This window comes from Dama dama, chromosome 15 (genome assembly GCF_033118175.1).
Source record: "Dama dama isolate Ldn47 chromosome 15, ASM3311817v1, whole genome shotgun sequence".
Classification (NCBI taxonomy): domain Eukaryota; kingdom Metazoa; phylum Chordata; class Mammalia; order Artiodactyla; family Cervidae; genus Dama; species Dama dama.
In genome coordinates this window covers 67,769,085-67,794,307 of record NC_083695.1, presented here as the reverse complement: position 1 = coordinate 67,794,307, position 25,223 = coordinate 67,769,085, and the positions used below count along the sequence as shown (strand labels likewise).

Below are 25,223 nucleotides of genomic sequence, written 5' to 3'. Positions count from 1 at the left end.
GCCAACATTATGCAGACAGCTTTCTAGCAGCTCACTAATTTCAACTGCCGCCAAATTAAAAAATTACAGTGGGAATGTTTTTCTTCGTTACCTCTTCTACGCTCCTTTTTCGATTCCTCGGTGAGGCGAAAACATCTGAGACAGACCTTTGTCCCTCGGCACTCTCCGTAGGTAACTGAGCTTTCATTGGTTGGGCGCGCTGTCGTCTTATCGCAGTGCGGCCGAGTTTTCCGGAGGCGCGTGGGTTCGCAGTTCCAGTTTTGCGTGGTCGGCCCAACTCAGGGTGTTAACGCAGATGGCTCAGAAACCGCTGCGTCTGTAAGTGACCTTGAGTCCGAAGCCTGTGTGTCTCTGTGTGTGTCTGTGTGTTTGTGTCTGCTGAAGAGGGTTTTTCTAAAGACGTGAAGAAAGGAGGAAAAGCCCGGGGTGGAAGCCCGGCGGCTGCTGGTGAGCGCCTATCGCGTCTTTGCCTGGCCACGGCAGGCAGGCCTCTTCTCCCGATTGTTTTCGCTTCTGAAGAGGGAGACTAGTGTCTACAGTCGCAGAGAGAAGAGGAAGCTGCCAGAGTCAGGCCTACATGTTAGGCCTTCCTGGCCTCTGACATCATTTCCCCTTCGTTTCTCTTTGCAGTATATTTATTAGCCAAAAATTGTAGGCATGGGCCCATTGATGGGCCCTGGGCAGGGTTCGACTAAGGAGAAAGATAGGGCCTTTGCCCTGGCGTGTTTTTTCAGAGGGGTGGTGAGGAGAAGCCTTCCATTCATCCATTCATTCAACAGCATTGATTGAACAGTTGCAGTGCGCCAGGCACTGGTGCTAGGCGTTGCACAGATGGAATTCCTGCCCTAATGAATCTTATAGTTTAGGGGAACAAATATTAATCAGAGAAACCAGATAAATGTTAAATTATGGTCCTGGTAAATGGCAGAAGGAAAAGGTTCACGGTTCTGGGAGGATTTATATAGGATAATTTGGGTTAATGTGAGGAATCAAGGAAGTGAGGATTGAGCTTTGATTAATAGTCTTTTTTTTTGGTCTTTATTCCAAAAAAAGTCACTGGAATGTTTACAAACACCTTGACATGATCAAATTTTCATTTTGAAAAGCGATTCTGGCTGCAGTGTGAAGAAAAAGTTAGAGCCAAAGTAGAAGACAGCTAGGACTAGGTAAATGAAGAAAATGCAGGAATTCAAGGTCTGTTAAAGAGAGGACATCAACACGGCTTGGAGATGTTTGGTTATGAGTGTGAAGAAGTCAGCATTGTCCGGATCCTAGATTTCTGTTTTTCTTCAGTAGGATTGGAAACTGTGGCAAAGGGCCCAGATGAGGAGATGATGAGTTTTGAGGTGTCTTATGATGTACAGACTGGACGGTGGCTGTCCCCCAAACAATGGCAATCCCATGTGACACCTGCTGTAAAAGGAAGTGCAGGGTCCTGTGGGAACACTAGGAGTTGGTGACTGATAGGGACTGGAGGGCTCTGAAGATAAATGAACATGCCAAATAATTTATTACAGGGTTTGCTCTGATGTTTGGGTTTCTAAAGTTTTGAGAAGAGGACTTTCTGAGCTGATCAGGAAGGCTTTAGAGATGAGCTCAGCCTTGAAAGATGGGAAATCTTTTAGATTCAAGATGGGTAGAGTGGGACTGTTAGGAGACGTCACCACCCCAAGGGAATGGCAGAGACAGAGAGAGTGATGAGATTGACTGTAGAGAAGGTTTCTGTTTTGGAACTTGGAGAAAGCATTGGGGAAAGAGATCAGGGACTTGTGAAAAGCTGTCATCTCTCTGACTGTGGAGTTGTCTTAATGTTTTTGAGGAAAGAACATTAAGCTGTTGGCTTTATGTAGGATGGACAGGAAGAAGGGAAGGTATTAGAGGAAATATAAATATATTCCCTATGTTGTAGCCATTACCAGATTCATTATATTTCTCTCTGATTCTGCCTCTTCAGTAACTACAGGACTCTCAGTTGCTCTGCCTCGTAATTGTCCTGAGGCAGAAAATATAAAGAAAATTCCTCTTCTTTATATTCCTTAACATGTCCTCAGCATAGTACTTGGCATACTGCACTTAGCAAAGCATATTGTAGGTGCTCAGCGTGTGTTTGTTGAATGGGTGACTGAAATCCTGTTCTAAGATAGTGGCAGTGGAAATGAAAAGTACAAGAGGATCACAAAAGATACTTGTAAAAGGAATTGAAGAGACTGGATGGGGGATTTTTGCCTCTTGGTAATCAAGTTGGCAGTAGACTTATGCACAAAACTTGGCAAGTGAGAAGAAACTGGTTCAATTTTGGAGGAAATGATAAGCTAAATTTTAGATATGGTGAAGATAACTGGTGAGACCTTCAGGTGGAGCCACCCAGCAGTCACTAATAGTTCACATGCCTTGAACCCCTCAGGTAACCTCAGAGAGACTGGAACCCAAATCTCACTGATCCAGGAAAACTAGTGTATATACCAAACCCGGCAGGCCCATTTGTGTGTCCTGAACTGCTTTAACATTTATATATTATTTGCAGCTTGGCATGTGGAGATGTCGAAGGAAAGTTTGATGCTTTATTCAATAGAGTTCGAGCAATTCAGAAGAAAAGTGGAAACTTTGACGTAAGATGTTTCTTTCTACTGCATTTAAAAATTTGATTGTTGTAATCAAACATATTAAAGTTTGGGCTTCTTTATACATTTCTGGAACACCTATTCTCTTGTTAGACTGAGTTTCTTTTATGAGCATGGAAATTTAGTAACCGAAGAGTGGTATGGGAAAGGGGATGTGTTTACTGTAGACTTTTTTTATACTCTTGAATTTGAGTTTTGTTACTTTATTACTTTACACAAAACTGAAAACAGACTAGCAAAACCTTCCTTCAGTTCAGTTTAGTTCAGTCGCTCAGTAGTGTCTGACTCTTTGCAACCCAATGAACTACAGCACTCCAGGCCTCCCTGTCCATCACCAACCCCCGGAGCCTACCCAAACTCAGTGGCCATCGAGTCGGTGATGCTATCCAACCACTTCATCCTCTGTCATCCCCTTCTCCTTCTGCCTTCAATCTTTCCCAGCCTCAGGGTCTTTTCAAATGAGTCAGCTCTTCGCATCAGGTGACCAAAGTATTGGGAGTTTCAGCTTCAACATCAGTCCTTCCAGTGAACACCCAGGACTGATCTCCTTTAGGATGGACTGGTTATCAGTCCTTCCAATGAACACCCAGGACTGATCTCCTTTAGGATGGACTGGTTAGATCTCCTTGGAGTCCAAGGGACTCTCAAGAATCTTCTCCAACACCACAGTTCAAAAGCATCAGTTCTTTGGCACTCAGCTTTCTTTATAGTCCCAACTCTCACATCCATACATGACCACTGGAAAAATCTCCCTTAGTGATTCTGATTACTTGGTTTGGGAAGCACAGATCTATTTCATGGGTGTATGGTGTGGATGAAGTCAGACAAAATATGTGCAAATGCTTCACAAACTAAAGAGCCCTGATTGGGGGTACTCTTTTGCCCCCTTCTGATGCCTATGTCAGAAGCTTTCTCTATCTCCTTTATACTTTAATAAAACTTTATTACACAAGCTCTGAGTGATCCAGCCTCGTCTCTGGCCCCGGATTGAATTCATCTCCTCCAGAGGCCAAGAATCCCGCGTCTTATCGTTCAGCAACAACCTTTCAGTGGGATGCATGAGACAAGTGCTCGGGCCTGGTGCACTGGGAAGACCCAGAGGAATCGGGTGGAGGGGGGGGGGGAGGGGGGATCAGGATGGGGAACACATGTAAATCCATGGCTGATTCATGTCAATGTATGACAAAACCCACTACAATATTGTAAAGTAATTAGCCTCCAACTAATAAAAATAAATGGAAAAAACAAAAACAAAGTGGGTCATAGAAACATAATTTCAAGTGAAAGAACCCAGAGGCAAAGAACCAAATATAATGTAATTTAATTTATATGACATGTGCAGAATAGGCAAATCTATGGAGACAGAAAGTAAGCTAGTGGTTGCCAGGGGCTGGGCTTGGAGGTTTAGTGTGATAGCTGGCAAGTATTGAGTTTCTTTTTGAGGAGGTTAAAAATATTCTGGAATTACACAGTTGTGATGTTCCATAATTTTGTGAATATAATAAAACCACTAAATTTTATACTTTAAGAGGGTGAATCTTTATGGTGTATGAGTTATAGCTCAACTTTAAAATCCCTGGTACTTAAAAGTGTTTCTCAAGAAAGTACTTCTAAGTAGAAAAAAATTGAGAAATAATCTAGACATAGGAAACCTTTAATAAATTTTGTCAGATTAACATGAATGTTTTTCAGATGTTAAAAAGTGCTTTTGTACATACCAAAGGTACAAACCATTAAAGAAATAATTGATAATCTGGACTTCATTAAAATTAGAAGTTTCTGCTCAATGAAAGGCACTGTCAAGAGAATGAGAAGACAAGCTCACAAAAAAAAAAAAAGAAAGAGCCCTGATTGTTATGTATTATTGACTACTGGACTCTAAATTCTTAGAGTACAGAAGAGTATTGTAGGTATGGGAATTATTTGTTCATTGGGCTAAAGGTTGAGTAAGACAAGAAGCAGGAAATGTGTCCTTTTTTTTTTTTAATTTTTTTTTTTTTTAATGTGTCCTTTATTTCCTGTATCTCTCAGGGTACCTAATACCTGAGGGATACCTGAGTTTTGTATTTCACAGAGAGATTCTTCAAGGTTGATTTCTCCATTTTTTCCCTGACCCTCTCATCCCCTTCCCCAGCTTGTATTTGACAGCTAGAGAGCCAAAATTTAGTAATTGGTAGAATCAGAGTAACTACTACAATTGTTAAAGAATTGTTTAGAAATTCTATAAATTAAGGAAAAAAATGGTTAGAGATAATTAAATAGGGTAATTAGCCAAATAATGTTACTGTCAATTAATTATGTACTATTTGATAGTTTTTAAAAAATCTCATATCTGTTTAAAAAACTCATTTTAGCTGCTGTTGTGTGTAGGAAATTTCTTTGGCTCCACTCCAGATGCTGAATGGGAGGAATATAAAACTGGCATCAAGAAAGGTATAGAACTTATTTTTCTTTTTAATATTTTATTTATTTGGCTGTGCCAGGTTTTAGTTGCAGCTTGTGGGATCTAGTTCCCCAACCAGGCAATCAACCCAGGCCCTCCGCATTGGGAGTGTGGAGTCTTGGCCACTGGACCACCAGGGAAGTCCCCAGAACTTATTTTTAACATGGTTTTTAACAAAGTTTTAAGGCTCCCTGGTTCTTGCCAAGTTGTTTTTTACATGTTAGTGATTTAAAAGTTTGCCTTTGAGTTTTGCGTTGATCTGGGAAGAATTTCTATGCGTCCAGATGTTCAAATTTTTAATTTGGCTGGATTTAGTTCCAGGGAAAAGAATTCTCTTCTCAGTGGGAAAGAATTGAATAATGCGACTGTATGTGTTCTTTCCTTTTTTTTAGTTTCAATGTTTTTTTTATGAAGCTCTTTTGGGTCTGCCTTCCTAACTGTACATCGACCATTCGTTCTAAGATGTGATAAGCCTAGAGATGCCATTTAATAATCAAGCCACAAGGTTGGCTGTAGGATGTCCTCTGTGGTGAGCGTGTTCCACGTGGAGGATTGCAGGCTTTACCTTCACTACGAATGTTTTTCCTGTGGGGAAGCAGTTCTCAGGTCCCCAGGCAGATCTGCTAACTAGCGAGTGTCATGTCTGTTTCTCTCACTAGCTCCTATTCAGACATATGTGCTGGGTGCCAATAACCAAGAAACAGTAAAATATTTCCAAGATGTTGATGGGTGTGAGTTAGCTGAGAACATTACTTATCTGGGTAAGTGGATATTTTTTTTTAAGCGGATATTTTTTATGTGTTTGTAATGAACATAATGTGTCTCAGGAATTAGTCTCCCAGGAAATTTGTGGCTGGATTCATCTGCCATTACTGCCGGAGAGAATGGGGATCAGGGGGTTCTTTTCTAAAGTCAGTGTCCATATGCTTCAGACTATGTCGTTTTTCCTCTGTTGTCTCTGGTGTCTCACACCTCTCCCCAATCTCCTTATACTCCCACAACCCAATATATACTGTTTCAGCCAACTAGAGGAGTAAACTGTTTGACCACAATGTTTGGAGTACCTAAGGTATAAATTGTGTTTTGTTTTGCTTTTTTAATTCCATGTATGTGGTCTCACCGTGTAGATATATACAGCTTATTTGTTAATTAGACTCCTAATTTTCTATAGCTCTAGGTTTCATTGAGGTTTTAAAAAACTCAAGTTTTTAATGCTGGTTCTTGGGTTTTTCACTACTTTTCTGTCCTTTTTCCAATTCAAGGTCCACTTTTCAATTCCAGGTTAAAGTTGTTCCTCTGCAACCCCCTGAAACTCTTATAGTGGGTCCTTTCAGTGTCTGGCTGTTTTTTTGTTTTGTTTTTAAAAAAAAAAACCTCAGATTTTGCTTTTCTTCTTCCCGTGCTCCGCTCCTTCTACCATTACTGCTTCTTGCATCATTCAACTCAGTTTTTTCCTGGAGAAGGAAATAGTAACCCACTCCAGTATTCTTGCCTGGAAAAGTCCATGGACAGAGGAGCCTGGCGGGCTGCAGTCCATGGGATTACATGACTGAGCATGTGTGCACGAGGGTGGAGGGAGATGGGTTGGTAGCAGTAAAGTGGTAGAACTAAAAAAAAACACCCGTGTTTTCTAAAATGGCTCGACTACTCTTCACATTTCCTCTCTCTCGGTCTCTGTTTTCTTTAGAAAGCTTCCACATTTCCTTTGCTATAAATGCTCCTTTATAGTTTTTTTTTTTTATTTTTATTAGTATGTGTGTTCTTTATTACCTCGTTATTCTTGTTAGTCAGTATATGTGTTCCATAATGAGTCAGTATATGGAAAGAGCCATGTGAGACTCAGTAGATGAAAGGGAGGTGAAAGCTGATGGAACAAGGTTCTGGAGGCAACACAAAGGAAGAGAATCAAGGGCACAAGCCAGGAATAAATTGAGAAGATGGCAGAGTCTCTTAACTTTTCCTAAATAATTGCTCTTTCCTAATGTTTTCCTTCATTTGGAAGTGTCTGCCTTCATAAAGTGGACATCTATTCTAGACTATAGTTTACTCAAACTGCAATTTTCTTTTTTTCTTCTCAGTGCCACTCCAGGTGTCTAGATTTCTTTTAGTCCCTATGGAGTCTCTAGAAGGCAGAAAGCCTTTTTCTTAATCAGTGCTTCCAAAGTTTTTTCAGTTGTGAGGCACTTAGAGCAGTCAGCCTGTGGGCTCCAGCAGCTTCCACATAAGGACAGCTCTTATGTACTGAACAGGAATACTGTTGTAGCCATCCAGCGTTGAGATCTGGGAGCCAGAAGTGGGCTTTAAGAGAGTTGGGGCATGAAAGAGATTCATCACCAGCATGACATTTCCTTCTGCAGTGTGACTAAAACTTTTCCATTTTTCTCTGAACCCAGGTCGTAAAGGTGTCTTCACTGGAAGTTCAGGACTACAGATTGTGTACCTCAGTGGGACAGAGTCCTTAAATGAGCCTGTCCCAGGTTACAGTTTCAGTCCCAAGGATGTGTCTTCCCTGAGGACAATGCTGTGTTCAACACCCCAGTTTAAGGGTGTTGATATCTTGCTCACATCCCCGTGGCCCAAGTATGTGGGGAACTTTGGGAATTCTTCTGTGAGTAGTGTTTGTTCAGTTGGAATTTCTAAAAACAAATTGCAGTGGCTTAATTTGAGCTTTTTTTTTTTTTTTTTTTTCTCTTTGAGTGTTTCAGTTCTTAGTTCCTTTCAGTAGAAATCTTGTGTGAATTTTTTCAGGATACTTAAAGCCTATTGGCTGATGAAAGCAAGTTGATCTTGTGAAAACACAGCTCATGAATGAAATTGCTGAAGTCTTAGTTATAAATGAAAGTTTTTTAAGAATTGCAGTCTCTGCCTCAAGTATCCTTTCTTAGCCTTCTTAAGATGTTTTGAGGAGTCACTAATATTCAGTGAAATATTCATAGCTAGTGGCAGCTCTGCAGTTTTATTTTTCCCTTTCCATTCCAGATTATATCTTTTTGGCTATTAAAATATTTTAAAAGATGGAATCATTATGGGAGTGAAGATAGCGATCTAAAGTTGGGACACAGTATGTTCAAAACCTAGTACTTCTTTAATGGGAATGCTTTAATGTTGGAATGTATTGGACTGTGTCGTTGGATTTGATCTAAATACTTTTTATAAGAAGAGGATGTACACCAGGTTGGTGAGTGACAGCTACGCTGGTGGAAAATAAGCCTAAGGAAGACCTTGAAAGATTGTCTGTGAGGGCAGAAAGCATCCACTGAGCTTCAGTGAAGGAAAATGTAAAGAGTATATTTAGGGGAAAAATATCAGTTCCTAGATGCAGAGTTATTGGTGATGATCCAGAAAAGGGCCTTGTAGACTACTCTCTGTCAGCTTTAGTACAATATGTCTGTGACCAAAAAGGCCAACAAAACACCAGGCATTGTCAGGATATTGAAGGTAGAAGGGACATGCTCTTCCCCTTCCAAAAACCCATGGTTATTCTGCCACTAGAACATAAGGGGCAGTAGATTCAGAGAAAGACTACTAAAGTGATGATGGGAGGAAGACAAGTGATACTCTATAAGGAAGAATGAAAAGGGGTGCTAAAAAAAAGTTTATAATTTTTGATTAAAGTTAACTTTAGTGAAAATGAATAAATAATCACACAAGATATTTATAGGGGAAAAAACACCAGTCCCTAAGATACTAGCCTCAAGGCCAATTCCCTGCCCTTCAGCAGACACCTGAAGGAGGCAGGCATAAGACAAAAGGAAAGTGTTGCTTTATTTAGTGAAAATTAACTCTGATAATTTCTCTTTTTCCAGTTCATACTTTCTCTTAGAATGAAGTTCTAAGAGAAAGTTTGAACTGGTTATGGGTGAGAGGTCACATAATTTGTTGTTGATGGAAGCTCTGGGAATAAGCCTGACTTTTGACAGACTGAACCAGGGACATGGTTGTGCCCTTCTGCAAGCCATGCCTTCCTTGACTGAAGCAAAATAGAGGGCTGTGTGCTTATGTGATGAAGTCCCTGAATGTTCTATGGCAAATATTCTGTGGATCCTAGGGGCCCTGATCCTAGGGGCTTTTAATTTTAATCTTCTGTAGTGACTGTTACTGCCTGCATTATCAGAACTACAGGAGCACAGCAAAGCAAATTGTAGACACACAGTCTGTGGGCTCCAGAGAGAGAATACTTACCTTCCCAAATGAGATTTTCATAAATCTTGTTTTGGGTGTTTATATGGAGGAGTAACCTTCCTCCTTAACTTCTGGCTTCTAATTGTTGTTCCTATTTCTGCATTTGTAATTGGCCCATTTCCACTTATGTGTTTAGTTTCTCTGATTGCCGTAGAGTGGAATTCATGATGCAAATTCTACTGCCACATTGTAGCCACATAAAAATTCCAAAGACGTTTCGAAGTGTCTTGTTATATCTCTGCATTTCATGATAACTCCTAGATCTGTTAATGATGACTAAATTTCTGTTTACTAGGGAGAAGTGGATACCAAAAAATGTGGCTCTGCTTTGATCTCCAGTTTTGCCACAGGCTTGAAACCAAGATATCATTTTGCTGCTTTGGAAAAGACCTATTATGAGAGGCTTCCATATCGGTGAGTAGCATTCCATTCTTTTTGGTTTTTTGAAGAATTTGCTTGGATTTTCTGTGTAAACTTCTCCCTTTCATTTCAGCTATATTACATCTTGGTTTCTTTTAGTTTCTCAGGCATGAAATAAGTGACCCTCAAACCATTCCACTTCTCTGAGTTTAGTTTCCTAATTTGAAATACAAAGGATTGGCCAATACAGAGCCCCTTGTAGGCGTAAGGGTCTGACATTACAGTGCTGTTTAATCATCATAGCTTGATGTATAGTATGTCCTGTTTTGATCTGGTTAAACAGTGCTCCTTGTATAGTCTTAAACTCAGGGTAATTACCTAAGAAGCATTTCAATTTAGGAATCAAAAACTTGTATCAATTTTTTTTTCTTCTTTTTTTCAGTATAGTTTGGAAGTGGAGTTTTTAAAGGATATATTGCAGAAAAAATAAAACCAGTGTTTTATAAGTTACAGAGTTAAGTAAAGTTTATTGTGAATGACCATCACTGTAAAGGGCATGGATAATCCCTAAGCAATTTATATATATATTTTTTATTCAAAAGCATTATATGTGTTGTTAAAAGTTCAAAAAATATAGGTGAGCAAAAGAAGAATATAACCTGCTCTTTGCCTATAAATCCCACAGCCTAAGGTATAAACATAGATATTACAGATTTTTGTTTTATATCTCCATATATGCCTTCTAGAAAAACCTCTTCTTCTATGAAACCATACACTAAAAACAGAAAGGTTATTGGAACAAGCCACTCAAAGGCAGTTCAACCTTTAAGGATGCAAATATATATTTCTCTGAAGAACATAAACCAGTGGCCAATAGGCGCGTGAAAAGATGCTCTCACATCATTAGCCCTTAGGGTATTCTAATATATTATTACACAAAAGAAGAGAGAATAGTATAATGAACCCTCCTGAACCCATAACCTACATCAACAATTATCAACATTTTGCCAGTTGCCCAACTCTTTTAAAATCAAGACTTTTTTTTGTGCTTTTCAGATTTATGATCTCATTTTCTCCTAACAGCAGCCCTGGGAAGTAGGCATGATTATTCTACTGAATGGATGGGTAACATCTGAGATAATACTGTTGATGATGTAGTCATGGACTTAAGCCTATGCTCTTTTCATGGACCCATGGAATCTACATATTTTATAATTGCAGATCAAAAGTAAAGTTTGTTGTTGGGATTCATTGGCAGTCTAGTGGTTAGGCCTCAGTGCTTCCATTGCTGGGTTCGCTCCCTAGTCAGGGAAGTAAGAATGCGCAAGCCTCGAGCCACGGCCAAAAAAAGGTAAAGTTTGTTGATAACCTATTATCTTTCAAATATATTACAGAAATCACATTGTTCTACAGGAAAATGCACAGCATGCCACCAGGTTTATAGCTCTGGCAAATGTTGGAAATCCAGAAAAGAAAAAGGTAAATTTTGAGTGTTTGGTGGTTGGTTAGTATTCATTGTTTGCCTGATAAATGTTCCTCTTGCCCAGTTTAGGATTCAGATCTTCTCTTCTTCCCAACTGTAATGTCCCAGTACTTCAGTGACTTTACTCTTTGTAACAATATGGTAATGAAAGGTCAGTTTCCTTGGATCCTTTGTAGGAGATTTTAGGGAAGGGTTTGGGAAAATAAGCCCAGTGGAACAAAGGCAGATTTTCAAATGAGTTATGTTCCTTTCTTCCCACATCCATGTGGTTGTCTCCATGGGTATTTTTCAAGAGTTTGACATCAGATGGTACTATTGCTTTGCTTCTTTTAGCAACTTCATTTAGTCAAAATAATAAAATCTTCCCAAGGATTTACCTGAGCTCTCCATGGCTTTGGGCAGTCTTAGTGATACCTGGAATCTGGCTTTATACTGGAAAACTGTGCAAGTGAATGAAAGAAAATATACCAGAAAAGTATATATATTGGTTTTCTCACTTCCTTGAGAGCATTTCTGATTCTTTAAGGCCAAACGCCAGGATATTGTGGATTGGGACAGCTAAAGATTAGAACAGTCAGTCAAGTGGGAAAACAGATAAATTATCTGAAGATTTTTCTCACTTTAATAGGCCATGAAAAGTGTACATGCAAAAGATAAGCAAATACCTATTTTGTTTTTTCCATAATAGCTCAAACTTTGGGGCCCAGGGCATTCTTAGCAAGTTTTGATTTGTAATTTCTTTTTTTATTAATAACTTATCTGCCTTTCCTCCCTTCTTCCTTCCTTCCTTTTTTTAAATTGCCCTTTTAAGACTGAGTATCACTTACAGTATTTTTAGTCTGTTGTTTTACTTATAGGGACCTGTTAGCCTTAGCCCTAAGTAATGCATACTTCACTCAGAGTATGCAATTTTGAAATCGGCAAGTATTACTAAATTCATCTCAAAATTTTGTTCCAGTCTACACCCCCACCGGCAACGTATGAGACTGTTTTCTGTCTGCATTCTCAGTGGGTAGGGTCAAGGTTTTATTGACATTTTTGCCATCCTGATAGAAGAAGGTTGTGTGCCAGTGTTCATTGATTGTATTTCCCTGATCAGTAGTGAGGTTAAGCATCTATTCATATCTCACATAAAGTTTTCAATATTTGTGCCGTCCGTCCAAGATTCTAGATATTTACATATTTAGTTCATTGCTACTAATCCCTAAGAAAATTTATCTGCATAAATAGCAAAAATTGTATAAAATCAAAGGAAAACACTAAATTGTTTTCATTGGAAAAAAACAAGGGCAGTGCAGTGACTATTGACAAAGTACAAAAAGATAAAGGACTGAGAGACAAAAGCAATTTGTCTTCAAGGATTATGGAGCAAATCCCTCTAGGCCTTGTAGTGTTAACTGTTTTGTGTAAGGGCTGGACTTTGATTAGTTGCTTGTTACTTCATCAGCCCTTGGTTCGCCCCTGCGGAGATCACCGAAATGGCATTGTTATGGATTCTCTGAACCACAGATAGGCTGGTTGCTTCTCTGTAGTTTTACTCAGTTTCTGAAGATTTTTGTGCAATTTTACAATCCAAGAGGTTGGTTATATTTGCATAAGTAGTATACAAATAATAATATTGTTACTCTTTTTCCAAAGTATCTTTATGCATTCAGCATTGTTCCTATGAAACTAATGGATGCAGCAGAACTGGTAAAACAGCCGCCAGATGTCACTGAAAACCCTTACAGAAAATTTGGGAAGGAAGCATCCACAGAAAAGCAAACTCCTGCCCCTGAGGTGGGTTCTCATTGAGAGGTGACATTTCCTGGGCATGATTACCCATTATAGGTGTCTTTTTCCTGGTTATAATTTAGTTCATAAGGCAACTTTAATCCCTAGAACCTTAATCTCTTTTTTTCTCCTTTGGGAAATTGTGGTGATTAGAAAGCCTTAGTAGATTTCCAGTAGGATCAATGTGTGTGTGTACATTTAATTGTAGTTTGGGGTTAACAGTTTTATATTTTAAGTCTTTCAATGTCTAAAGTTGGTTCAAATATTAGGGTTACACATATAAAATCTTTCCTATTTAAAGTTAATTCCCTGTTCCTAACTTTTCAGGCAAGGATCCAACTGCTTGTTAGCAATGTAATTTGTTATTTTATAATGAGTGGTAGGTCAGGAAGCAACAGTTAGAACTGGACATGGAACAACAGACTGGTTCTAAATCAGGAAAGGAGTACGTCAAGGCTGTATGTTGTCACCCTGCTTATTTAACTTATATGCAGAGTACATCATGAGAAATACTGGGCTGAATGAAGCATAAGCCAGAATCAAGATTGCCGGGAGAAATATCAATAACCTCAGATATGCAGATGCCACCACCCTTATGGCAGAAGGTGAAAAGGAACTAAAGAGCCTCCTGATGAAAGTGAAAGAGGAGAGTGAAAAAGTTGGCTTAAAACTCAACATTCAGGAAACTAAGATCATGGCATCTGGTCCCATCACTTTGTGGCAAGTAGATGGGGAAACAATGGAAACAGTGACAGACTTTATTTTTTTGGGCTTCAAAATCACTGCAGATGGTGACTGCAGACATGAAATTAAAAGATGCTTGCTCCTTGGAAGAAAAGTTATGACCAACCTAGACAGCATATTAAAAAGCAGAGACATTACTTTGCCAACAGAGGTCCGTCTAGTTAAAACTATGGTTTTTCCAGTAGTCATGTATGGATGTGAGAGTTGGACTATAGAGAAGGCTGAGTGCAGAACAATTGATGCTTTTGAACTGTGGTGTTGCAGAACACTCTTGAGAGTCCCTTGGACAGCAAGGAGATCAACTAGTCCATCCTAAAGAAAATCAGTCCTGAATATTCATTGGAAGGACTGATGCTGAAGCTGAAACTCCAATACTTTGGCTGCCTGATGTGAAGAACTGACTCATTTGAAAAGACCCTGATGCTGGGAAAGATTGAAGGCAGGAGGAGAAGGGGACAACAGAGGATGAGATGGTTGGATGGCATCACCAACTCAATGAACATGAGTTTGAGTAAACTCTGGGAGTTGGTGATGGACAGGGAGGCCTGGTGTGCTGCAGTCCATGGGGTCGCAAAGAGTCAGACACAACTGAGCAACTGGAACTGAATTGAACTGAATGAGTGGTAGTAGGTCAATAAGATTTACTCTGAAGAGATTTCTTAATAGCAGACTTTTCTGAAATTCATTTTCCCTCACTCAAGCAAGGAATGTCAAGTTCCCTTACTAGTATGAATGGTCTGCTTTCTTAGACTTTCTTTATGAGCAGCCTTTTATTTTTTTAAATTAAAACTCAGTTAAAGTCGTTTGATCTGTGAAATTGTAAGACTACTACAGCCCTACTGAGAGAGGGAAAGGGATTTGGGTGGGGTCATGCTATTGTGTTTTAGGCAAGAATTGCTGTATAACTTACATTTTGATTCGCTTTTCCAAAGGGATGAATTTAGTGGTAGTTGAGATAAGTTTTGAGAGGTGTGACTGAGTCGAGGCATCAGGACTGGGAAACTCTTTTGCTCCTCTAGATTAGGCAGAAAGGGCTGGGAGGAAGGTAGCAATGTTCCCTTGTGTGTGATGGTTGGCTACTTGCTTAAAGGTTAGTTTAATAACATTTACTCTTCTCTTGGCTGTTCCAGGAAGAATCAGCCTGCCAGTTTTTCTTTGATTTAAATGAAAAGCAGGGAAGGAAGCGTTCATCTACAGGCAGAGACAGCAAATCTTCTCCTCACCCAAAGCAGCCTCGCAAACCTCGTAAGTACCTTGGTTCCAGAGGTCTCTTCTTTGGGCAATACTGGTTATTTTGGGTCTTGTTTGGGAAGCAGCATTGCTCAAAGGGCCTCTTCTGGCAGAAGATTAATAATAAAAACAAAAGGATGCAAAGATGGCCTGACTTTGACGCTGTCTGAGGCTATTTCTGTAAGAACTATGGAAAAAGTTCCTTTCCTTCATGTCTGTAAAACAGAAGGTTAAGAGCCTACAAAACCAGTGCAGGTTTATAAAATAATAATCAAAATGTTAGCAAAGACAGCTGTTAATACACTGAGATCTTCTTTTCCACCCACTTGTTTCAAAGATGAAGAAGTTGACATTGTAACTCCTGGGGTCATGTGACTAGCTGGTGGCATGACTGGAACTAGAAATGGGGCTCCAGACACCCAGTTGAATGTTGTCTTATTGCAGTCAGTTGCCAGTTACATGCTGTGGTTATCACTTGTAGATCACCTACCTGTGGACTGGTTACAAATTCAGAACGTCTATAGACATTTAGCTTCATTGACAATGGCGATGGGGGCGGGGGTCATGGTGGGAGCACAGCAGACCCACTGTGGCAGTAGTGTGTACATACAGTGTTTGCAGGACATAAAGATCAGACAAGGCTGAGTTCTGTCGGTGGTTATGTGCTGTAATGCTTGGACCATGGTAACATTTGTCTTTCTTCCACATGAAGCTCAGCCTCCAGGACCCTGCTGGTTTTGCCTTGCCAGCCCTGAAGTGGAAAAGCATTTGGTGGTCAACATTGGCACACATGTGAGTTACTTCCCTGAACCTCTTGCAGGGAGGAAGACACCTGTTTCTTTTCTGTTGACTTTATGGAGTCATGGTTTCCATATAAAATTTACCTACTTTAAGTGTGCGATTCAGTGACTTTTAGTAAGCTTCCTGATTGTACAGCCATCACATAATACAGGTTTAAAACATGTTCATCACTTCAGTAAGGTTCCTCAGGCCCATTTCCCGTTAATCCCCACGCCCACCCTCAGTTCCTGGAAACCACTCAGCTACTTTGTTTTCATTTCTGTCTGGATATTTTCTATAAATGGAATTGTACAGCATCTTTGCATCTGGCTTCTTTTACTTAGCATAATATTCTTCTTACTCATGTTGTAGCATGTATCAGTTTTCTATTCCTCCTTGTCAAATAGTATTCCATTGTATGGATAGACTACATTTTTTCTATTTATTCATTAAATGGACATTTGAGTTGTTTCCCCTTTATGGCTGCTAGTGAATATTTGCATACATGTCTTTGTGTGAACATATATTTTTCCTCTTGGATAGCCCTAACCTAAGAAGTAGAGTTGTTTGTAATTTTATGTTTAATTTTTTAAGAAACTGCCAAACTATTTTTCAAAATAGCTGCACCATCTTGTTTTCCCATCAGCAATGTATGAGAGTTCTTGTTTTTCTACATCCTCCCCAACATTTGATATTTTCTATCTTTTTGACCATAGCAACTATAGCAATTCTTTTGTGGTTTAGTAGAATCAGTTTCACAAGATTCCTCCTTCTTTCCCTCTTCTCTGACAAATAGGTATGGCTTTCCTAGGGTGATGCTTTTATGAAATTCTTGAACTTTATATATATATTTTTTTAACTTTATATGTTTTTATTCCATACTATTTGGGGATGATGAGTTGCTTTTTTGAATTACCATTTGAAACAAAGATTTTCTTTGTCCCTGAAAAGGAGTCCTCTGTTGCTTATACACTCATATTTGGCAAAAAATGTTGATATTCTTTTTTTGTATCTTCAGATTTTAAAACTTGAGTTTATTAATTTTTATCAATAGTAACTATGTAATATTGGGAACTGATTTACACTAATTATAAAAGACTAAAGTGATAAATTCTCAGTTTTGCCTAGTAGTAGAGGATATAGCTTTCTGATGACAGGAAGACTGACATCCACATTTCTGGTCTGGGTATCTGGGAACCCAAGATGATAATTATAAGATTGCTGGGTAAGCACTGAATCAGACTATGACAACTGGATGATCTTGAGAAGGATTTTATTCAGGCTGTGGAAAGTTCTGATGGACTACGTGTGTCTCACTGTAAAGTCCTCCTATTTCAGACTTCCCCAAATGCTTTTCCTTGGGCATGACTTGCTTAGATATTAAATAATACTTGTTTTTGACCCTCATTCTTCTGGGATCCATATAGACCATTATCCTTCTTTTTCATTCACTTAGAATGAAAAGAAGCTTAATTTTTAGAGTTACAGTTGCACCCTAGTCACCCATGACTAGATACGGCTATTTTCCAAGGCTCCTGAGGATAATATATACAGATCATTTCGTAGTGTGTGATGCTTTTGCAGGCAGATACTTTCATCCATTTTTCATTGATTTATTCTGATTTTGTTTCCTGGGGATGACCTTTTTTTCCTCAGCTTATCCTGATAATGAGGGCCTTTTACTATGAGCCTAGGGGAATTTCAAGGAAAACTCTTTGCTTCTTATCTTGACCTGAAGTTAGAGGGGCAAAAAGCATATCGGATTTTGATTGTGGACCAAATAGGAGGTCACATGATGATTTTAGCTTAGAGCTTACCTACCAATCAAGTTTACCCTTACCTGTACTGTCCTTTGTTGGTAGAAATCTCTTGTGAATGTCTGGTGACCTGTGGGTATCTGGCTGAGGACTGGGAGTCCCCTGTCTGCAACCACTCCTTTTGATCCCCTTTCATTACTTTTTTCCCCTGGCTTTTCTCTGTTGTTGCCATGCCTTCCCAGAGAAGGAAATGGCAACCCACTCCAGTATTCTTGCCTGGAGAATCCCAGGGACAGAGGAGCCTGGTGGGCTGCCATCTATGGGGTCGCACGGAGTTGGACACAACTGAAGCGACTTAGCAGCAGCAGCAGCCATGCCTTCTTCAAGGGGTATACCTAGAAGTATGCTAATGACCCATGGGTTTAAATTGGTAAAAGCAGATGCAGACTGCTAAGAGTCCAGAATAGGTACTGCAAAATCCATGCATTTATGGGAGAAATACTCATTCAGGTTCTACTTATATAGATAAAATTAGAGATGAATTCAAGTACAGCACAGGTTAGAAGTTGAGAGTTTGAAAAGCAGGAAAGAGACTGGGCAAGTTTGAAACGTCACAAAAACTAGAAGGTACTGCCTTAGGGGTGCTGTTTAGACTAGAAGCCTTCAGTGGCTTCAAGGCACATCACAGTATAAAAACTGCCATTTATGGCAGTAACCCTCTGACATAAAGGCTAGAAAATGTAATTTTCTAGAGCAACCTTTTAAAACAAACACAATCACATTGGTTACTGTACTTTTTTTTTTTTTTTACTGTTTTAGTGCTTATGAGGTTTTGATGAACTTTAGTCATCTGGTATATTAACTCTGTAGATGTGTTCAATCCTCTGTGCCAAGGAGATCAAGGATGATAATGCTTTAGTTTGTTGCTGTTACCTATCTTGTCTTTCTGTTGGACTTTCTCAGTGTAGATGAAAAATAAATGACTCTTTCCTTCAGTCTTAACTTTGAACGCACCACACTAAAAGTATACTTTGGATTGTTTTTCTACAGCTCTGGTACCTTCATTTGCCTGGCCCTTTCTCTGCTCTCTTCCCTTCAAAGTATGTCTGAGTGGCAGAACAGTCTTGTGTGTTTGGGTTTTGACAGAAATATTTTTAGTTGCTGTTTAGCTGTCGACAGCCATTGCTGGGAACCATAGTTTTCTTTGGATGTACCTGAGTTTGAAATTTCTTCTTCCTTCCCCGTTAGGTTATGTTTGCTTTCATTTTGTAAAGGTCAGTCAGCAGCTTAAGGCTGTAGGGACATGGGAGGCTAATCATGTCATCTTAGCCTTTTTCGTGAACCCAGGAGGTGTCTTTAGGGGTGGGATTAGGTGTCACTGTAGGGGAAGTGGTTCATTTGAAATCAGAAGTGGTTCCTTTGAAATCAGAAGTGGTTCCTTTGAAATTAGAAATGGTATCTTCCTGTGGCTGAGAGTGATAGTCACTGGAAAATTGTTAAATTGTTTCAAGTTTGGAGCCTGGGAGGAAAAAGGAAGTTTGTTGTTCTGGTCTCCTTCAGCTCTGGTATGTTTGTAGCCAAAAGTCAGTCTTGTGTGCTACTCATTTTTCCCCAGTTCATTTGATAGTTGCATAGAAATTTGTTGCATCTAACCTCATTCTTTAGCAGGTACTTGACAACAATGTTGTCATAACCTCTAAAATCAGATTTTTTTTAAAAGGAGAAGTTCTGCTGGTAGGCTCTGGCGCACTTTCCCCACACCCTCACAGCTCACACTTTGTAGAGGCTTTTCTCTGAAGAATCACACATGCAGTATTGAAGTCTCACTTCTGTGTGCTTCCTCTTCAGTGCTACCTTGCCCTGGCCAAAGGAGGCTTATCTGATGACCATGTCCTCATTCTGCCCATTGGACACTACCAGTCAGTGGTGGAGCTTTCAGCAGAGGTGGTGGAAGAGGTGGAGAAGTACAAGGCTACATTGAGGAGGTTCTTTAGGAGTCGAGGCAAACGATGTGTTCTATTTGAGAGAAATTATAAGAGCCATCACCTGCAGCTACAGGTATGTGATCTCTGTCCAAGAGCTTGGAAGGGCCTGGATATTGATAAATATTTATATAATGTTAATTTTTTTGAAGTATAGTTGACTTACAATATTGTATTAGTTTCACATGTACAGCAAAGTGATTCAGTTCATGTATATATATATAAAATATTATTTTCCATTTATAGGTTATTACAAGATATTGAATATAATTCCCTGTGCTAGGTTCATCTATTTATGTTGCTGCAAATGGCAATAGTTCATTGTTTTTCATGGCTGAATAATATTCCATTGTGTATATATACAACATTTTCTTGAGGCAGTCGTCTGTTGATGGACGCTTGGGTTGTACTGTAAATTGGTGCAGCTGTTATGGAAAACAGTATAGAGGTTTCTCAAAAAACTAAAGATAGATCCTTTGATCCAGCAGTCTTACTCCTGGGTATATATCCAGAAAAGATGAAAACTCTTAATTCAAAAAAATGCATGCACCCCAATTTTCATAGCAGCACTATTACAACAGCTAAGACATAGAAACAATCCAAGTGCCCATCAACAAATGTTAATACTTAATTTTAATAAATATTTAAGTATTTGATTCTAATATAAGATTAAGTATTTAAATAGTTGACATAATACTTCAAAAAATTTAGTATGAACTTTCATATTAATATTTAAATAATATTCATTTAAAAGGTTATAGTTTCTGGTGATAACTCCAGGGACTTCACAGGGAAGTACATAGTCAGCACAACTGAATAGCACAGGTAGTTAAGTGCCTTGTTGAGAAAAGAAATGGATAGTTCAGGAAGGTTCCAAGAAAGATTTGGGCCTTGACAGATAAGAGTTTGGGAAGAGAGTGGGTATTTTGTGTGACGCTTAGCAGGAGTGACAGCTCACAGGTAGGAAGGAGTCTCAGGTCTTGCCTGGGGCTACCAGCTCAGAAATTCAGAGACTGTTATGGGTAATTTGATTGTCATTGTGGTGGTTTTCTTTCTGGCACATTTGTTAAGTTTTCAAATGGGCCTGACTCTGCCACATATATTATATAGGAGCTGGCAAAGGCTTGATGACAAAGAGATCTCTTTCTAGCCTTTTCTGCATCAGAGATGGCCTCCCACATGTGAAAGGCTGTCTCATAAGTTTAAGTCCTTACAGACAGGATGACATACCTGTCTGGCCTGAGGAAAATGTCTGCTGAGGGGTGTTCCTCCACCCCTGTGATGGATTTGCTAAATCTAAGAGACTGTACGGGCGGCACAACCTCTCTGAGACCTGCACAAAGAATTTCTCCTGTCTCCTCCACCCCGCTCCCCCGCCTTCCCCAGGTCATTCCTGTGCCACTCAGCAGCTGTGCTACTGATGACATTAAAGACGCCTTCATCACTCAGGCACAGGAACAGCAGATAGAGCTCCTGGAAATCCCAGAGCACTCAGACATCAAGCAGGTAAAACAGGAGAGGAAGGTGATATTCCAGGAGAGATATTGGGTTTCTAGCCTATAGAGCCTGAGGTACTCAGAGGCATTCAACAAATGTTAAATAGGCAGGTGACAATTTGGTACTCGAGCATGGGGTATTGATTAGACTAGAGATGAAGATTATATTATAGCAGTTCCTTGGTGCTTTCCCGGGAAGGGCAAGAAATTGGAAATTTTCTACGGCAGGAACTTAGGGAGGTAGGTGCCACTGGGAGGATCTTTGTAATATCTGCCAGTGGCTTTTTAAACTTTAGTTGTATTAAAGTTCTTGTACTTCTAAATTCTTTGCCAAATTAAAGCTCTTAAGAGATGGGCTGGGATTTTCGATGTTTAAAGTACTATTACATGTCCTCATATGACTCTGTTTACTGTAGATTGCACAGCCAGGAGCAGCATATTTTTATGTTGAACTTGACACAGGAGAGAAACTTTTCCACAGAATTAAAAAGAATTTTCCTTTGCAGTTTGGAAGGTTTGTATATTTTTCTTATTTTAAATGTGTTTTCACTAGACCTACTCTGAATACAGTAGTGGACTGCATTACGAGTTAAATAAAAAGCCAAACAAGAAATAGTCCTTGCCCTAAGGAACAGTCTTAGGGCAAGTCAGGTACTTACGTATATGACAGTAATGTAATGTAGAATGTGGAAAGTACCATAAAAAAGTTTTGAGGAACAATGTACTTTAGAAATCCAGAGAAGGGAGAGCCCATTTCTGCTTGATGGAAGGCATCATGAAAGGGCTGAAGTTGAGCCTGGGAGAGAGATTTAGAGGGTAAACTCTGGTTCATGGGCATTCTAGCCCAAGGGAGGAAAATGCTACCATGAACATGTGCTCTGTGCCAGGCACTGTGCCAAGAACTTTCCATGCATTACCTCATTTAATCTTCTAAACTCTGTATGGTAGGTACTGTCATCCCAGTTTACCAGTCTGGAGAATGAGACTCGGGAGGAGTGCCCAATAGAACTTTCCATGATGACAGACATAGTCTATAAATCTACACTGTCCTACACAGTAATCCCCAGCCCCATTACTAGTGATTACCGAGCACTTGAAATGTGGCTAATGTGACTGAGAAACTCCATTTCATTTAATTAATTATGATTAAATTTAAATGTATTAGGCTGCTGGCTTCATTGGGCTTCCCAGGTGGCTCAGTGGTAAAGAATCTGCCTATGCAGGAGTTGCAGGAGATGTGGGGTTTGATCCCCTGGAGGCGGAAAAGGCAACCCACTCCAGTATTCTTGCCTGGGAAATCCCATGGACGGAAGAGTCTGGTGTACTACAGTCCATGAGGTTGCAAAGAGTTGGACATGACCGAGCATGCAGGCACACTGCACGGTGGTTTTAGTAATGGACAGTGTGGCTCTAGAGTGGTGAGGTAGCTTGTCCATGGTCACAGTGACCTGGCCTGCTGGACCCCAAAATTGAGGTCTTAACTCATTGCTCTGCAGTGTCCTAAAGATTTGGATGAGGCTTCATTTCTCTTCCTCACATCATGGAGAACATGACTGCAGAACTGTACAGGGAGTGGTATAAATTAGGCAGAGACTGAAGGCAGGAATTTGCTGTCAAGAAGAGATTATGGAGGGTAATTGGAAGAATGTGCAGGACAGATTATCTGGTGCTGGTGTCTGTGTTTTGCAGTGGTTTTTTTCCCCCTAGTAGAACTGAGGTTTGAATCAACCTTGAACCATTCTTGGGCCAATTTGGAAAGCCTCTAAGAGACTGCCACCCGTAGATAAGTCTAGTAAATGTAGTAGTCTACATTTTCAAAGAAGATAATAAATGAGAAAAAATGTATTAGGAGCTTCAGACATCTGACATTATCTTTTGTGTTGTTGATTCAGCAGCAGACACAGGTTTAGATACTGATGGCACACACATGTAAGCTTACAAAGGAGAGATTCTTTGAATGATTTTATGTTCCTGATAGTTGTATTTTCAACACTGAGTATTTTCAAAGTAGTAACTTACAGGTGATAGTGAAAGTGTTAGTCACTCAGTCATGTTCGACTCTTTGCCACCCCATGGACTGTAGCCTGCCAGGTTCCTCTGTCTATGGGATTTTCCAGGCAAGAATAGATCAAACCTGCGTCTCCTGTGTCTCCTGCATTAGCAGGCAGATTTTTTACCATCTGAACCACCAGGGAACATAGCATTTTATAGTTAACAAAATACTTGAGAAGACATCTTTTTTTTTTCCTGCTGTATAAGAAGGGTGGGTCTATCTTCATTCTACAGATGAAGAGATAGGCTCATAGTCTGCCCAGAGAATAAGAACTTGAGCTTAGGTCCTTTGACTTTTGGAAGACTCTGTGATTTGTTTTTAGCCTTTCTATTTACTGTAGCTTCAAAGTGGAAAATGAACCAAACAAATGTACAAACAGGATTATTTCTAATATATCAAAATAAATAAAAATAGAAAGCAGAGGCATTTAGAAGATAGCTTGTGTGAGAGGTGATTTTGTTGACATTGAGCATGTGGTATTGTGCCTGTATAGACTTGAGGGCACTAGAAAGAGGCAGAAAGTCAGACTGGGGTATGATACTAGGTGCCTGACTTTTCACCATGCCCTCAGCACATTAATGGCCTGAGATAACAAAACTAGAGTTTAAGGCAGGATGTAATTACAACTAGTTTGGTGCTTTGATTGTGTTATCTTCATACATCGGAAAACCCTTATTTTGCATGTCATAGGTGAGGAAATTAAGACACAGAGATGAAGTAATCTGTTCTTAGACAGCAAATGGCAGAGCTGGGAATGGAATCCAGTCTCTGATTTTTCTGATTGCAGGGCCTGCCCCCTTTCTACTGTGTCATGTTGATTCTCTAGGTACCAGTAACGTAGTTCCAGGTTGTTCAGAGGAGTAAATGGAATTTGAGGGGTTAGAGAAGAGCTAAGACTTGGGCTGGTCAGTTTAAAACAGCTGTGATTTTGATAGAATGGCAGAGATAGCCCTCAGGGAAGAGAACATGGTGTGAGCAAAGTTAGAGGAATTTGTATACCTTTTTTGGGTGATGCTGAGCAGAGCTCTCTGGCTGGAGAGGAATCGAAGGTTTTGGACTGATACTGTCCATTTTGACTTCTTTGTGCTCTTTTTGCAGGGAGGTCCTGGCTAGTGAAGCTATCCTTAATATTCCTGACAAATCTGACTGGAGGAAGTGTCAGATCAGTAAGGAAGAGGAGGAGACTCTGGCTCGCCGCTTCCAGAAAGACTTTGAGCCCTTTGACTTCACTGTGGATGATGACTGAGCAAAGGGAAAAAGCACCTTATGAACTTCACAGGATATAATAGCAGCCTATTTTTTAAGAAACAACAGTCTCCCATGGGGACTGTTTCCCTGCCTCTTTTTTGTGTATTCCCATGGAACCTGCCTGTAGCAAGAGGCCTAAGATTGAATATTTTTTGGGAAAAGTCATATTTTAGGATGAAGATCTATGTTAAAAGCATATCTGTCATCCAGTTCCAAGTAGAGCTTATGCTTGTCAACATTTTCAAAAATATTTAAACTATTACAAAATCCAAATGCTTTTTCATGGTTGGGAAGTGTCTTGTGTTCATGTTACCTGTAACTATTGAAATGAAGTAGTGTGTGTGTGTATAGTAGGAGGGGCCAGGGCTTTAGGTCCAGCTGTTATCCCAGGATCTCACAGGTGCCTTCTTACTGAGCAACCCAGGATGGAGAAGCGACCCAAGGCCTTTGCCATTTTCCCCTTATAGAATTCATCTTAGTGATAGAAAAGAACTCATTCAGTCCTTCAGCAAATACTTAACTCCTCTGTACTAGACATTTTTCTAGACTCCAGGAGTACAGCCATGTCCCAACATGATTCCTGTTGTCCCCGAGTTTACAGTCTAATTGGGAAGAGAAAGGGCAAGATTTTTAAAAAGATGAGTTCTCCTTTACCAAGAAGTGAGCTTTAGTTGCTGTTTGATAGTTACAAATTCAAGGCGCTCTGGATTGCTGATAGGGTTTGGGGGCTCATCAGGATATAGTCCACACGTGAAGTTAAGAGAATGGATGAAAAGAGATCGGATGAATGCAGTTATAAGAAGACTACCTGAGAAATATCAGTATTTAAGGAGTGCCTGGAAATCGAGTGATCCAAGAAGTACATGGAAAAAGAGCAGAGAGGGACTGATCATAAGAGAATGCCTTATCTTAGAAGCCAAAGAAAAATAACTGCTCCTATATACTGGACACTTACGGCCCAGACACTCTTACTTAACCCTCATAAGATAGCTATGAGGTAGGTATTATTACCTCTGTTTTACACATGAAAAAACAAGCTAGCAAGCTTGAAGAGGATGGAGCCTGAAGGTA

General features: G+C 39.8%; 1 protein-coding gene and 1 non-coding gene across 8 annotated transcripts; both read left to right on the top strand.

Moving 5' to 3' along the window:
• The first annotated feature begins 211 nt into the window (after nucleotides 1-211).
• Nucleotides 212-24,425, top strand: CWF19L1 (CWF19 like cell cycle control factor 1). Of its 7 annotated transcripts, none has more exons than XM_061162384.1 (14): nucleotides 212-318; nucleotides 2,525-2,609; nucleotides 4,976-5,054; nucleotides 5,724-5,825; nucleotides 7,458-7,672; nucleotides 9,542-9,660; nucleotides 11,001-11,085; nucleotides 12,728-12,868; nucleotides 14,737-14,851; nucleotides 15,549-15,628; nucleotides 19,222-19,431; nucleotides 20,742-20,861; nucleotides 21,268-21,365; nucleotides 24,003-24,425. In XM_061162384.1, exons 1-14 carry the CDS (start codon nucleotides 296-298, stop codon nucleotides 24,148-24,150), a joined length of 1,620 nt encoding a protein of 539 aa, XP_061018367.1. In that variant the 5' UTR covers nucleotides 212-295; the 3' UTR covers nucleotides 24,151-24,425. The 7 variants fall into 7 exon arrangements, with proteins under 7 accessions (XP_061018367.1, XP_061018368.1, XP_061018369.1 ...); XM_061162386.1 differs by having other exon boundaries at nucleotides 260-318; nucleotides 4,992-5,054; XM_061162387.1 differs by lacking the exon at nucleotides 212-318 and adding an exon at nucleotides 327-447 and having other exon boundaries at nucleotides 4,992-5,054.
• On the top strand, nucleotides 20,391-20,538 carry LOC133070916 (small nucleolar RNA SNORA12). The gene has a single exon (XR_009696304.1). It is a non-coding gene; the product is annotated as a small nucleolar RNA SNORA12 (small nucleolar RNA).
• Nucleotides 24,426-25,223: the final 798 nt, after the last annotated feature.

Coding starts and splice junctions, on each gene's coding strand:
- CWF19L1 (XM_061162384.1), top strand. CDS start 296: ATGGCTCAGAAACCGCTGCGTCT. Junction 5,055..5,723: donor TAAAACTGGCATCAAGAAAG/GTATAGAACTTA, acceptor TTCTCTCACTAG/CTCCTATTCAGACATATGTG. Junction 9,661..11,000: donor TATGAGAGGCTTCCATATCG/GTGAGTAGCATT, acceptor AATATATTACAG/AAATCACATTGTTCTACAGG.